We start from the raw sequence: 13,931 nt of genomic DNA, 5'->3' as shown, positions 1-13,931 counted from the left end.
GTGAGAAGTTGGCCTGATATACAGTGCTCACTATTCTAGTGATCACTTTGTATCATACCAAACAACCCTTATTGATGATTGGTTGTAAGTCAACCTGATAGACCAGCTATCCTAGTAGCATGGACAAGAGCAGTCTTTAGGCTAAACTCTAGAGGGCGTGTTAAGCCAGCTGTTTTACCATCACATTTACCCCTTGAACACCAAGTGAAAGGACACCACACAAGTTGTTATGAAAATAAAGTATATTTATTTATAACACGACTACCCTGAACTCTTTGAGTCAGGGAGCTAAGCACAATACAAAACTCTTATGAAAACACTAAGTTGCACAATTTACACAAATGCCCGAGGGGCACGAAAAACCATATACTACAAAAGTGGAATGCGAAATGCTAGCAGGTAAGTAACAAGATCCAGAGACTTCAGGATCGCTAGGACTGCACTACTGAACCCTAAGGTTAGGAGCAGGAGGCCTAGGGAGATCGGGTGCAGAGTGTGCATTCTCACGCGGGATGCGGGACAAAGTCTATGGATGCTAGATTTCGTAAAGTTACAGTTATCGGACGAATCCGACTAGTTAGGCTGAAAACGAAAAAGGATCTGGACACTTAGATAGTGAACCTACGTTGGAGCACCGAAATGCTCAAGTTACCTAGCCCAGGGGCTGCGGCTGCATAGGGTTCAAAAGACGTCGGGAATCCTCGTTACAGTCTATGGAGCCTGAAAGAAGAAGTTGCTGGCAGGCGACCAGTGATGAAGTTCGATGGGATCCAAGCCTGGATCGGAGTTGAAGATGACCTGAAAGCAGAGGGGACTCAGTTCTTGATCACTAGCCAGTGATCAGATGGGCACCAGGATGGCACTGGACGAAGTCACCTCGACCAGGTGAGTGGGCGACGCTGGGCTCTGCAGTCTCTCGGACCAGGAGGCGTTGTCGGCATCCAGGATGGAGGTTCGAGCTGTCCCACGATGGTGTCTGCTGTCGGCGCTGCTGGAACCAGGATTGGAGCAACAAGCCTTGGCAAAGGCAAGCCCACACGGTGGACTTAAAATGGAGTCTGGAGTGGACCAGGAGGGTCCAGGGTGCTCCTCTGTTGGAGGGGAGCAAGGGCCAGTCTGGAGCAACCAGACCAGCGATGGAAGTGTTGTAGTTCGTCGTCAGGAGGGCCACAAGCCAGCAGGCAAGTAGCCGGACAACGTGGTGAGCAGCAAAGAGCAGAAGGGCCCCACGCAGATCTCGTGGATGCTGGGAGGCTGGACTTCGGTGCTGGGGCTGCTCAGGGTTAGGGCTTCTCAAACCCCAAAGCACTCACTCGAGGGTCCCTCGGTGGTCGTGCTGGACAAGCGTCGTGCAGGTTCTGAAGATGGCCGGTCCCTCGGGTCTCGTCACACCCACGAATCTCAGCTGGGCTGATGATGATGATGTAGGTAGAGGTCAGAGATGGCAGGGGATCCGGGTCTCGTCGAGCTGGGCAGTCTTGATCCGGAGGATGGACGTGCAGCAAACCGCATGCGCTTGGATGGTGCCCGCTGGTGCAGGGTGGCTACTCCTTAGCCACAAGGGAGAGTCTTCAGAAAGGTTCAAGAGTTCTTTTGTGGAAAGTCATCAAGATTCAGAATTATCTAATTTGGGAAGGGGGCCTGCTCCTACCTTTATCCTAAGAAAAGGGGCTGGCACGTGACTAGGTCCTGCCCATGGGTGGGACCAGGAGGGGGGTGGTTACACCCCTCTCCTTTGTCCGGTCTCTCCCCAGCTCAGGGGCTGGTGTGCCCCTGGAACTGGTTTGAGCCGGCATATGCACAGTGAGCACCGGGGTGCCACTTGCAGTCACCTTCCTATCAGCCCTGCCTACCTGGGATACACAAAACCCTGTCTGGGATGGTGCTGGCACCGCCCCTGACAGGAAACCCTTTGTCCAGGCCTCCCTCGCTGGAGGGCAGACTTGTGTCTCGGTGGCAGCATCCATTTTGTGGAGCTGAGGCTGTGTTCAACTTTAACCGGGGTTACAGCTACCAACATGTCTTCTCCCTCTAGAGGGGTGGAATGCTACCCCCGTCGCCAGAACTGGCGAGGGGGTAGTATTCCAAAGCGTATGACACCTTACACGACATGTTTAGATAATGTCAGACCAAAGTTACCATAACCGCGAGGATTATAAGGCACTTAAGAGTATATGGTCTGACGCTATCATGGAAACGGCTAAGGGAGAGATCCCGAAGGCTGCAGACAGGCTCAGCTCATGCCAGAGCACTATCTCTCACAATTCCAAGCACTCTGCCTCCGCGATTGTTAAGGCCTGCTATAGGAGTGACTGATAGATCTGTGTGCCCATTCTAGGTTTAGATATAGGTATACTATATCTAAAGCAAAGGGTGATTACACCACCTTGCCCCAGCTGTCAAGCAGCCAGTTGTGTCAGTTTTGGATGGCCAGCCAGGGGTGGCATAATACATGCTTCAGCCCCTGGTAGGCCCTGGGTACACCTATGCCCTGGATACCTAAGGTATACTGTACAGGGACTGATAAGGTGACTCAGTATCCAATCAGATATGTACCTAGGGTACATGGAATCCATTTTAACAGAGAGAGCAGTGGGCTGGGGTCCTGAATAGCAGGGCCCCAGGTCAACTAAGTCAGCCAGCAAAACACCAGGCAAAAAAAGTTGGGGGCAACCATAGTCAGGGATCTACCTTCCTACAGTTACGTGGGCGCTAAGTAGGAACAGGCGGTGCACAAGCGGACCATCTCTCGATGGGTCGTCTTATGCATCAAGGTTTGCTATTCCTTGGCGAAAAAGGAGCAACCTGTTGGGTTGCGCGCCATTCCACTCTGGTCACGGCGGCTACTACTGCCCTCGGTCGGGGAGTCCCCTTGCAGGACATCTGTCAGGCAGCCCAGTCCGGAGAGATGGCTTCTTACGTCGTTCTGTTCTCCAGGACTTTCTGGTGTGATCTTGGTTCGCAGACCCACCACTGGGGTTGGTATTGCTGGGGTATCTATTCTAAGGTGAGGAATCTAACTAACATCTAGGGTTAAAGACATTCTTTTCAAGGCCCTAGTTTCATGGCACCAGTGTCGGTTTCTATCATGGCTCTGCGTTACTGGCACAGAAAGCTATGTACAGAACTGACGTCAGCGTGCGAGGGCGGCGTCTAAGTACCCCAACGTCATCCCGGCGCACACGCCGCTGAAGACTGACGCAGAGCCGCAGACTCTTAGCAACGCGCAGGGGTACTGCTGACGAAAACTTTCCGGATCCAGTCTGATGCTTGGGGATATTCTAAGGCATGGGTACTCACAAACTTTCTCTCGGTGGTCAAATTTACAGTGTGGTTTGCGGCCAAGGGCCGCACCGGTGGGGGCGGGGTCAGAGGGGGAGGGGGCGCGGCGAAAGCAAAAAAAAAAATTTGACCATGAGGTTAAACACAGGTCCCTGCAGCAGACCCCTTCGTCCACTGATCCACCAGACCCAGCATACACACATCTTTCTCTCTCTCTCCCTCCTTCTCCCTCTCTCCCTCCTTCTCCCTCTCTCCCTCCTTCTCCCTCTCTCCCTCCTTCTCTCTCTCCCTCCTTCTCTCTCTCCCTCACTCTCTCTCTCTCTCTCCGTCTCCCTCCCTCTCTCTCCGTCTCCTTCCCTCCCTCTGCGTCTCCCTCACTCTGCGTCTCCATCCTTGTATCTCCCTCCCTCCCTCTGTCTCCCTCCATCCCTCCCTCTCTGTCTCCCACCCTCCCTGTGTGTCTCCCTTCCTGTCTCCCACTCTTCCTCTGTCTCCCTCCCTGTCTCCCTCTGTGTCTCTCTCCCTGTCTGCCACTCTTCCTCTGTCTCCCACTCTCTCTCTGTGTCTCCCTCCCGGTCTCCCACTCTCCCTCTGTTGTCTCCCTCCCTGTCTGCCACTCCCTCCCTGTCTGCCACTCCCTCCCTGTCTGCCACTCCCTCCCTGTCTGCCACTCCCTCCCTGTCTGCCACTCCCTCCCTGTCTGGCACTCTCCCTCCCTGTCTGGCACTCTCCCTCCCTGTCTGGCACTCTCCCTCCCTGTCTGGCACTCTCCCTCCCTGTCTGGCACTCTCCCTCCCTGTCTGGCACTCTCCCTCCCTGTCTGGCACTCTCCCTCCCTGTCTGGCACTCTCCCTCCCTGTCTGGCACTCTCCCTCCCTGTCTGGCACTCTCCCTCCCTGTCTGGCACTCTCCCTCCCTGTCTGGCACTCTCCCTCCCTGTCTGGCACTCTCCCTCCCTGTCTGGCACTCTCCCTCCCTGTCTGGCACTCTCCCTCCCTGTCTGGCACTCTCCCTCCCTGTCTGGCACTCTCCCTCCCTGTCTGGCACTCTCCCTCCCTGTCTGGCACTCTCCCTCCCTGTCTGGCACTCTCCCTCCCTGTCTGGCACTCGCCCTCCCTGTCTGGCACTCGCCCTCCCTGTCTGGCACTCGCCCTCCCTGTCTGCCACTCGCCCTCCCTGTCTGTCTGCCACTCGCCCTCCCTGCCTGTCTGGCACTCGCCCTCCCTGCCTGTCTGGCACTCTCCCTCCCTGCCTGTCTGGCACTCGCCCTCCCTGTCTGTCTGGCACTCTCCCTCCCTGCCTGTCTGGCACTCTCCCTCCCTGCCTGTCTGGCACTCTCCCTCCCTGCCTGTCTGGCACTCTCCCTCCCTGCCTGTCTGGCGCTCTCCCTCCCTGCCTGTCTGGCACTCTCCCTCCCTGCCTGTCTGGCACTCTCCCTCCCTGCCTGTCTGGCACTCTCCCTCCCTGCCTGTCTGGCACTCTCCCTCCCTGCCTGTCTGGCACTCTCCCTCCCTGCTTGTCTGGCACTCTCCCTCCCTGCCTGTCTGGCACTCTCCCTCCCTGCCTGTCTGGCACTCTCCCTCCCTGCCTGTCTGGCACTCTCCCTCCCTGCCTGTCTGGCACTCTCCCTCCCTGCCTGTCTGGCACTCTCCCTCCCTGCCTGTCTGGCACTCTCCCTCCCTGCCTGTCTGGCACTCTCCCTCCCTCCCTGTCTGGCACTCTCCCTCCCTCTGTGTCTCGCTCTCTCCCTCCCTCCCTCTGTGTCTCGCTCTCTCCCTCCCTCCCTCTGTGTCTCGCTCTCTCCCTCCCTCCCTCTGTGTCTCGCTCCCTCCCTCCCTCCCTCTGTGTCTCGCTCCCTCCCTCCCTCCCTCTGTGTCTCGCTCCCTCCCTCCCTCCCTCTGTGTCTCGCTCCCTCCCTCCCTCCCTCTGTGTCTCGCTCCCTCCCTCCCTCCCTCTGTGTCTCGCTCCCTCCCTCCCTCCCTCTGTGTCTCGCTCCCTCCCTCCCTCTGTGTCTCGCTCCCTCCCTCCCTCTGTGTCTCGCTCCCTCCCTCCCTCTGTGTCTCGCTCCCTCCCTCCCTCTGTGTCTCGCTCCCTCCCTCCCTCTGTGTCTCGCTCCCTCCCTCCATTTCCCTCCCTCCCTCTCACCTGTGTGTGTCAGCCCTCAGCCCGGGCAGCAACAGGTTCCTCAGCTCGTGCACACACAGCCGCACCAAGTACTTCACGGGTCTTTAAAAGACCATTTAGATGTTAATGAGGCTTTGTTGAATTTCACCTCTTAGGCCCCTGCAGCTCCCCTCTGACAATACTGGAATCCCCGGCCCCCACAGAGCAGTCTAAGTCCGCGCTGCGGTGTTGAATTTTCGAAGACACATGTGTCTGCAAGGTCCGCGTCCCGCCCAGGAAGGCTTGCCGGGCCGCCACCGGCCCGCGGGCTGTACTGTGAGTACCCCTGTTCTAAGGTGAGGAATCTAACTAACGTTTCCTACAGATCTATCTGAAAGAAACAGGTTAGTATTAGATTCCTTACCTTAGAATATCCCCAGGCGTCAGTCTGGATCCGGAAACTTTTGCGTAGCAGTACCCCTGCGCGTCGGTAGGCGTCGTCTGCAGGCGTCCCCTGCGGCTCCGCGTCGTCGGCGTCGTGCGCCGTGATGACGTCGCTGGAGTATATAGACGCCGCCTCCGCGCGCTGACGTCAGTTCTTCTTTTTTCCGCGCCAGTTAGCGCAGATCCGAAGAGCAGTACTCCGGTCTTTTGACCAAGTTTTGTTAACTTTAACTCTTCTTCAAGGTGCCGGTAGGATGCCCGGGTTTAAGAGTTGCGACGGGTGCGACCGAATGATGTCGGTCACCGACCACCATCGACTCTGCCTCCGGTGTCTGGGCGCGGACCACGACGTCGAGTCTTGCGTCGACTGCCGGGCCTTGACAGGTAAAGCTAGACGGGAGCGGTCCCGCAAGCTGCTCGAACTCCGAGTGTCGGCCCCGCGTCGAGAGCGGTCCCGGTCCGGTCGGAGGTCGAGGGAGCGGTCGAGGGAGCGATCGTGGAGCCGCCATGAGCGCTCCGGGAGTCGCCACCATTCCTCCGGTTCATCAGGTAAGCGTCACAAGAGGTCGGGGCGTCATCATCGTACCCCCGACGCCCGCGTGATGCGGCCGGGGGTTCGGGTGGCCGCGGCCCCGCGTGGGTCGCCGACGCCATCTGCCCCATAACCGTCGGTCCCTGGGGAAGGCGCGTCGCCCGAGGAGATTGAGGCGTTCCTCATGGCTATGAGGGCGAGGTCTCCTCCGGCGGGGCCTACGGCGCCTGCGGGCCCGTCGGTCCCATCTGGGAGCCCGAGCGGTTCGGGTGCACCTGCCCCGACGCCGCCGAGTGCTCCGGCCCCGGCGCCGCTGGGCCCTTCAGGGTCGTCACCGGCTGGTCCTCCGGCCTCCCCGGCGCCGATTCCATTGGGGCAACCCGTGGTGCCGCCTCCGCGCTGCGCCGTGACTCCGCCGTCGGTTCCGGCCGGCGTCGGGTCCCCGGCGCCGCGCGGCGCCACCCCCGATCCCTCTCTGACTCCTGACGCGGAGTCGGACCGGCGCCGTTGGGGCCCATTGGCTCCGAGGAGCCGGTTTATATCGTCGACTCGTCCTATGGCGATGAGGACGAATATGGAGAGGGTTGGGAGGGGTCTGAGGACCCTTTGTCACGAGCCTGCCAGTATGACGTGGACTGGGTAGGTGACTTAGGTGAGGCCAGTGGTCTGGACGAGTCGCCCAACCCTGGGTTTGTCTCGCCTTCCCCTGTGGCGTTGGAGGCGGGGGCTGCCTATTCGGTGGTCCTGATGAGGGCTGCCAAGGCTTTGCGCCTTGAGCTCCCCGTCGCTAAGGTGAAACCTAACATCCTCACCGAAGTATTTAAACCGCAGTCGTGCCCACAGGAGCCTCTGCTGCCATTTAATGAGGCCCTGACGGATGTCCTTTTGGGCACCTGGTCCAGGCCCGCTTCCGGTGCACCGGTTGACCGGAACGTTGCCAGGCGTCACCGTCCGTGTTCGGACGACCCTGCCTTCCTTTCCACCCATCCCTCCCCGGAGAGTCTGGTGATCCAGGCCTCCACTTCCCAGTCCGCATTCCCGTCGGCTCCGCCCGATCGGGAATCGAAGCGATATGACCAATTTGGCAAGAAGGTCTTTTCGTCTTTGAGTGCTGGACTGCGGTCTTGTAATACCGCATGCCTCTTGGGCCGCTACACCCACTCTCTGTGGGACACGGTCGCGGAGTGTCTGCCGCAGTGCCCGCAGGAGGTGCGGGACAAGCTCAACCAGGCCTTGGTTGAAGGCCGGGACGCGGCGAGGTATTCGATTAGGTGTGGTCTTGACACGACCGACTCGCTGGGACGGGCTATGTCCACGACGGTGGCGATTCGTCGCCATGCTTGGCTGAGATCCGCCAACTTCTCGCCGGATGTCCAGACTGCCCTCATGGACATGCCTTTCGATGGCAGTCGCCTGTTCGGTGACAAGGCGGACAACGCGCTTGAGCGCTTCAAGGACTCCAGGGTCACGGCCAAGTCCTTGGGTCTTTCGACCCAGCGCCGGCAGCAGGGTTCGTTTCGCCCCTTTCGTGGCCAAGGAAGGGGCGGTCCCACGCGTGCTGCCAGCCACGCGCCGCAGAACGCTCCCCAGCGCGGTGGCGGCCGTGGTTTCCGCCGTGGTGGCGGTAGAGGGCAGCGGCGGGGTCAGTCCACACCTCCCCCCGCTGCAGCCTCCAAATCTTCCTAGTCCGAGCTTTCGGGCCCATGTGACGCCAGTGGGTGGCAGGGTTCGTCATCACCACTCCCACTGGCGCACGATTACATCGGACAGGTGGGTGCTGCAGCTCGTCCGAAGGGGCTACTCCCTCCCCTTCGAGTCCACTCCTCCAGCCATGCCACCGCAGAACCACCGTGTGTCGGGGGACCACTTGACACTTCTGCAGGAGGAAGTTACGGCCCTCTTGGCCAAGGGGGCCATCGAGCGCGTTCCTGGGCCAGAAGTAGGGTGTGGTTGCTACTCCCACTACTTTCTGGTGCCCAAGAAGGACAAAGGGGGCCTTCGTCCTATCTTGGACCTACGGAACGTCAACGGCTTCCTCCGGAAGGAGAAGTTCAAGATGTTGACTTTGGCTCAGGTCTTGGCTGCTCTAGACCCACAAGACTGGATGGTAGCGTTGGACTTGCAGGATGCGTATTTTCACATCCCCGTCCTGCCGGCCCACCGGCGTTACCTGCGGTTCACAGTAGGCCACGAGCACTTTCAGTTTATCGTGCTCCCATTCGGCCGTACCAGCGCCCCACGGGTGTTCACGAAAGTGATGGCGGTGGTCGCAGCTCATCTGCGCTGGTTAGGGGTTTCAGTCTTCCCCTACCTCGACGACTGGTTGTTGAAGGCGGGCTCGCCCCAGACAGTCGTCCACCACCTTCAGATGACGGCAGACCTCCTGCACGAGCTGGGGTTTTCCATCAATGTGCCGAAATCACACCTGTGTCCCTCTCAAAAGCTCCTTTTCATCGGAGCGGTTCTCGACTCGGCGCACTTTCGGGTTTATCCTCCGGAACGGCGGGTCCGGGATATTCAGGCTCTGATTCCCATCTTTCAGCCGTTGTCCCGGATTTCGGTCAGGTTGACGCTGCGGCTTCTGGGGCTGATGGCCTCCTGCATCCTTCTGGTGCATCACGCCAGGTGGCGGATGCGGGCTCTGCAGTGGGACCTGAAGTTTCAGTGGGCCCAGCATCAGGGCAACCTGTCCGACCATGTCCTGATCTCGGAGGGCACTGCGAGACAGTTGCAGTGGTGGCTTACGGACCGCGATTGGGTCAGAGGCAGATCCCTCTCCCTTCCCCAACCGGAGCACGTGGTTGTGACGGACGCGTCCCTCCAGGGCTGGGGTGGCCACTTGGGAGAGGCGGAGATCAGAGGCATCTGGTCTCCGGCGGAGTCCCGGCTCCATATCAACATGTTGGAGCTGCGGGCGATTCGCCTAGCACTGAAGGCATTCCTCCCCTTTGTCAACGGGAGTGTAGTGCAGGTGTTCACGGACAACACCACCACCATGTGGTACTGCAACAAACAGGGCGGTGTGGGGTCGTGGACCCTTTGCCAGGAGGCTCTGCGCCTCTGGCAATGGCTGGAACGTCAGGGCGTGACTCTGACGGTTCAACACCTGGCAGGTTCTCTGAACGCCAGGGCGGACGAACTCAGCCGTCGGTGCTCGGTGGATCACGAATGGCGTCTGAACTCGGACGTGGCGAACGGCCTCTTTCAGCAATTGGGACAGCCTTGGTTAGATCTATTCGCCACAGAAGAGAACGCGCAATGTCATCAGTTCTGCGCGTTGGAGTTTCCAAGACGGCACTCGCTCGGCGACGCCTTTCGGCGCGAGTGGAGCTGCGGTCTGTTGTACGCCTTTCCGCCTATACCACTTCTGCCCAGAGTGCTGAAGAAGATCAGGCGCGACCGGGCCCAAGTTATCCTTGTGGCTCCGGACTGGGCTCGAAGATACTGGTATCCCGAGCTACTCAGCATGTCAGTCGGTCCCTCGATCCGCCTGCCCCTTCAGGAGGACCTTCTGTCGCAGCAGCAGGGGACGGTCCTCCACCCGAACCTGTCCAGCCTCCACCTCCATGCGTGGAGATTGAGCGGCGACAGTTGAGGCCATTCGACTTGCCTCCTGAAGTCTGTGATGTGATTCTGGCAGCCAGGCGTCCCTCCACAAAGTCGGTATACGCCTGCCGGTGGAAAAGATTTGTGGCATGGTGCACAGCAAAGGCTGTGGATCCCCTTTCTGCCCCTCTTTCCGAGGTTCTCCTCTTCCTTCTTTCTCTTGCCCAGCAGGGCTCTGCTCTGGGCACTATCAAGGGCTACCTTTCTGCCCTTTCCGCCTTCTTAAGGCTACCTGATCAGCCATCTTTATTCAAGTCCCCTATTGTACTGAGATTCTTGAAAGGCATCACGCACATGTATCCTCCTGTTCCGTTCGTGATGCCTCAGTGGGACTTGAACCTCGTTCTGACATTCTTGATGTGCGCTCCCTTTGAGCCGCTTCATTCCTGTCCTCTCCGTCTTCTCACTTTAAAGACGGCCTTCCTGGTTGCCATCACCTCTGCCAGGAGAGTGAGTGAGCTCCAGGCTCTTTCTGTTAAACCTCCTTTCTTGTCCGTCCATCCTGACAAGGTGGTTCTTAGGACTAGGCCTTCTTTCCTGTCCAAAGTAGTTTCTGCTTTTCACATCGGGCAGTCCATCACCTTACCCTCCTTCTTCCCGCCTCCGCATCCTTCAAAGGATGAAGAGCGGCTCCATCGTCTGGACCCAAAACGTGCGCTTTCATTTTACATGGATCGCACACGCCAATTCCGGGTGGATGACCAACTGTTTGTTGGCTACGTGGGTGAGAAGAAGGGAAGGGCGGTACAGAAACGAACCATCTCTCGGTGGGTCGTCCTGTGCATCAAAGCATGCTACTCTTTGGCTCGGAAGGAGCCTCCTGTTGGGCTGAGGGCCCATTCCACTCGGGCCACGGCGGCTACTACTGCCCTGGGCCGGGGAGTCCCTTTGCAGGACATTTGCCAGGCGGCTACGTGGGCCTCGCTGCACACCTTTGCGAGGCACTACTGCCTGGACAGTCAAGTCCGGAGGGACGGCTTCTTTGGCCGTTCGGTCCTCCGGGACTTTCTGGTGTAGGTTTGTATTGGTTCGCAGACCCACCACCGGGGTTGGTATTGCTGGGGTATCTATTCTAAGGTAAGGAATCTAATACTAACCTGTTTCTTTCATATGAACAAGTTACTTACCTTCGGAAACGATATATCTGTAAGAAACAGTAGTTAGTATTAGATTCCTTACCGCCCCACCCGTCCTCCCCGTTCTGCGAACTGATACCTAGGGTTAAGGTCATCCCTTTCAGGGCCCTAGTTTCAAATGGCACCAGTGTTAGTTCTCACATGGCTCTGCGTGTTCTGGCGCGGAAAAGCTGTGTGCAAAGAACTGACGTCAGCGCGCGGAGGCGGCGTCTATATATTCCAGCGACGTCATCACGGCGCACGGCGCCGACGACGCGGAGCCGCAGGGGACGCCTACCGACGCGCAGGGGTACTGCTACGCAAAAGTTTCCGGATCCAGACTGACGCCTGGGGATATTCTAAGGTAAGGAATCTAATACTAACTACTGTTTCTTATAGATATATCGTTACCGAAGGTAAGTAACTTGTTCATCGTTACCGAAGGTAAGTAACTTGTTCATCGGCACCCATGATGGGGCCTTTTAGCAGAGATCTTTTTTCTTGGTTGTTGGGTGCGATGCGTGTTAAGACCCTAGTGACTGTAGATGTGAAAATTGTGAGGCTAAAACAGTAATTAGAGGTCCACTCAGAAAAACTTTAATGAATATGGCCACTATCCTGATTAAAAACAACAATGTGCCCACCCCTGCTCTACGGTTACAGGGTATTACGCTTTAGAATCAGGCCAACCTGTTTCTTGCCCAGGGTCAAGTAGACTGCAATTCTTAAGGACCGATGTAAGATCTATCAAAATAGTGACCACCCTACAGCACCCTAACTAGTGGTACCTTTAGATCTACAACATCACCTGTAAAAAGAAAGACTTTTAAGGATTTACAATGTCATTAACCAACAGTCTACAATTCAAAAATAGTGCAACACTTCAAAGAAAGTGCATTAAAGCATTCATCACCCTAGTGTCTGTGATCATGCACAAGGCGTATGAATCACATTAATTCTTGGATGCTTCTGTCGCTGTAGATTTATATGCCTTGTGCATGACTCCGATTAGGAATACTCCCCCCAGGTTATGGCGGTCAGACGAGGTAGAGCAAGAAACAGGCTGGTTGCACGTTTTCATGCCATTATTACCAACTTTTCCAAAAATGAGGGAGTATTCCGAGGCTGCGTTTGTTTGAGCAGCAGACCAGACCTAGGGAGATTCTTTATGCTTTTTTTTTTCTTAAATACCTAAATGTGATATCGCCAATGTTCTTATTTTTCCTAGAAATCTCCTGCCACTGAATCATACAAAATGACACCACAGGGCAGTAAGCCAAAGCCGCCGAAGATCTGCGATGAAGATTATGGGATGGATATTAACAGTGGTGACTCCACAGATGATGAGAGTGAGCCTCGTAAACCCATTCCAAGCTGGGCATCTGGTGAGTAAATACTTTTTCAGATCAGATTGAGTGAAAGGTGTTGGGAGCAAGGTTTTGGACACAGATAGCTGTTGTGATGGTGAATTTTCTGACCATGTGGATTTGCGGCAGGTTGAAGGCGGGCTCGCCCCAGACAGTCGTCAGCCACCTCCAGACTACGGCAGATCTCCTGCACCAGCTGGGGTTCTCCATCAATGTGCCAAAGTCACACCTGTGCCCCTCTCAGAAGCTCCTCTTCATCGGAGCGGTTCTAGACTCGGCGCAGTTTCGGGTTTATCCACCCGAGCAGCGGGTCCGGGATATTCAGGCTCTGATTCCCATCTTTCAGCCGTTAACCCTGGGTCTCGGTCAGGTTGACGCTGCGGCTTCTGGGGCTGATGGCCTCCTGCATCCTACTGGTGCATCACGCCAGGTGGCGGATGCGGGCTCTGCAGTGGGACCTGAAGTTTCAGTGGGCCCAGCATCAAGGCAACCTATCCGACCATGTCCTGATCTCAGAGGGCACTGCGAGACAGCTGCAGTGGTGGCTCACGGACCGCGATTGGATCAGCGGCAGGTCCCTCTCCCTTCCCCAAACGGAGCACGTAGTTGTGACGAATGCGTCCCTCCAGGGCTGGGGTGGCCACATGGGAGAGGCGGAGATCAGAGGCCTCTGGTCTCCGGCGGAGGCCCGGCTCCACATCAACCTGTTGGAGCTACGGGCGATTCGTCTAGCACTGAAGGCATTCCTCCCCTCTGTCCGGGGGAGTGTAGTGCAGGTGTTCACGGACAACCCCACCGCCATGTGGTACTGCAACAAACAGGGCGGGGTGGGGTCGTGGATCCTTTGCCAAGAGGCTCTGCGCCTTTGGCAATGGCTGGAACGCCAGGGCGTGACCCTGGTGGCTCAACACCTGGCGGGTTCTCTGAACGCCAGGGCGGACGAGCTCAGCCGTCGGTGCCTGATGGATCACGAATGGCGTCTGAACTCGGATGTGGCGCACGACCTCTTTCAGCGATGGGGAGAGCCTTGGTTAGATCTATTCGCCACCGAAGAGAACGCGCAATGTCATCAGTTCTGCGCGTTGGAATTTCCAAGGCGGCACTCGCTCGGAGACGCTTTTCGTCGCGAGTGGAGTTGCGGTCTGTTGTACGCCTTTCTGCCTATACCACTTCTACCCAGATGTAGGAGAGTAGGGTCTGCAATCCTATGATCACCCAGATTTTTGCTTTTTGATCACCCAGATTTTTGCTTTTTGCTGCGCTGGTTTACGACTTTCCCTGGCTGTGGGCCTGCTAATCAGACCCACAGCCTAGCTGTTCTCTCTATCCAAATTGTACTCAGGTACTGAATTGGCACTGGGCCCTTTCCAAGTCCCTGTACCCAGGGCTGAGGTGTACCCAGAAGTCTCCCAGGGGCTGAAGCATGTATTGTGCCACCCCTGGACTGACTGACTAAACTGACACAACTGGCTGCACGACAGC

At 57.3% G+C, this 13,931-nt stretch overlaps 1 protein-coding gene across 3 annotated transcripts in view; it reads left to right on the top strand.

The window, feature by feature from the left end:
• The window catches only part of INCENP (inner centromere protein), a 289,237-nt gene that overhangs the window by 219,853 nt on the left and 55,453 nt on the right, over positions 1-13,931 (top strand). For all 3 annotated transcript variants that reach the window (XM_078681293.1, XM_078681291.1, XM_078681294.1), the window contains exon 17: positions 12,311-12,467. In XM_078681293.1, coding sequence (XP_078537419.1) covers positions 12,311-12,467 — 157 coding nt within the window. The remainder of the gene's footprint in view (positions 1-12,310; positions 12,468-13,931) is intronic.

This window comes from Lissotriton helveticus, chromosome 3_1 (assembly GCF_964261635.1).
Source record: "Lissotriton helveticus chromosome 3_1, aLisHel1.1, whole genome shotgun sequence".
Classification (NCBI taxonomy): domain Eukaryota; kingdom Metazoa; phylum Chordata; class Amphibia; order Caudata; family Salamandridae; genus Lissotriton; species Lissotriton helveticus.
Note: the sequence above shows the minus strand (reverse complement) of the source record. Positions and strands in the feature narration are given on the sequence as shown.